The sequence below is a fragment of the Habropoda laboriosa genome, unplaced genomic scaffold (genome assembly GCF_001263275.1).
Source record: "Habropoda laboriosa isolate 0110345459 unplaced genomic scaffold, ASM126327v1 scaffold65, whole genome shotgun sequence".
In the NCBI taxonomy this organism is placed as follows: domain Eukaryota; kingdom Metazoa; phylum Arthropoda; class Insecta; order Hymenoptera; family Apidae; genus Habropoda; species Habropoda laboriosa.
The window spans coordinates 4,561,333-4,562,268 of NW_017100254.1; the positions used below are offsets into that span (position 1 = coordinate 4,561,333).

The following is a 936-nucleotide window of genomic DNA, read 5'->3' on the forward strand; positions in this document are numbered from 1 at the left end:
TGTTAGGATATTTCTTCTTGCTTAAAACAAAATTGTATTATGATTCACTTATACCAAAGTAATTTGTTATTATTAATTAATGCTTTGTTTCTGTGTTATCATCATCGATAAAATCTTCTATTTCACGATGTAAGATGTATGAAGATAAATTGAATGTAACAATATTTTCTTCTAATTGATACCAACGTATGTATGAAAATGTTTGTTCATATTCATTTAAAGTAATGTCATTAGGTAAGGAATGTTCAGAGTTTAAACTGAAAAATTCAGTTTAGAAGTTTAAACATATTTCGTGACAATATTTGTCGTAAGTTTTGTTGTAAGTTTTCTACTTTTAAAGATTATTTTATTTCATTATTATCATAATTACTTTTACTTATGTATTTAGCAAATAATACATTTTGAGGTTGAAACATAAATTTTCTTACCTGCTGTTGTACCAATTCATTTTATGTATAATTTTTGGAATTGAAATAGGTAAGCCTGATGGTGGTAAGTACTGGTAAGCTATTTCAATTAATAAACTGTGGCTGAGATTATTAAATGGACAAATAGTGGTGTTATTTCCTCTATATACATTTTTTGTGCTAATTTGATATTGTAGCATTAATTCATCTGAAATAAATTTATAGGACTCGGGTAGGAATTTGGAACAACAGGAATAAATTCATTTAAAAATAGAAATAAAAAAAATTAATTTTTATTCTAGAGTATAAATTAATATACTTTCAAAGTACAAATTATTTAACAAAATGTGTAATAGAATAATTTTTATAAGTATCTCAATAGTCCTATATCATTGCAATATATACTCAAACATTTGTTTAATATACAAGGTACACATAAGTCTTATTAAAGGAATTGAGCATAATTAGTTACAAAGCATTAATATGGATAATGTATTGCTTATTATTTTGTTAATAAATAGCTCTTTGT

General features: G+C 23.8%; 1 protein-coding gene across 1 annotated transcript in view; it reads right to left on the bottom strand.

Moving 5' to 3' along the window:
• Positions 1–76: 76 nt before the first annotated feature.
• LOC108572277 (gamma-tubulin complex component 5-like) overlaps positions 77–936 on the bottom strand; it is a 5,048-nt gene continuing 4,188 nt past the window's right edge. The window contains exons 14-15 of the mRNA XM_017934477.1: positions 429–634; positions 77–257 (exon numbers count right to left, since the gene is read on the bottom strand). Of these exons, the coding sequence (XP_017789966.1) occupies positions 77–257; positions 429–634 (387 nt within the window). The remainder of the gene's footprint in view (positions 258–428; positions 635–936) is intronic.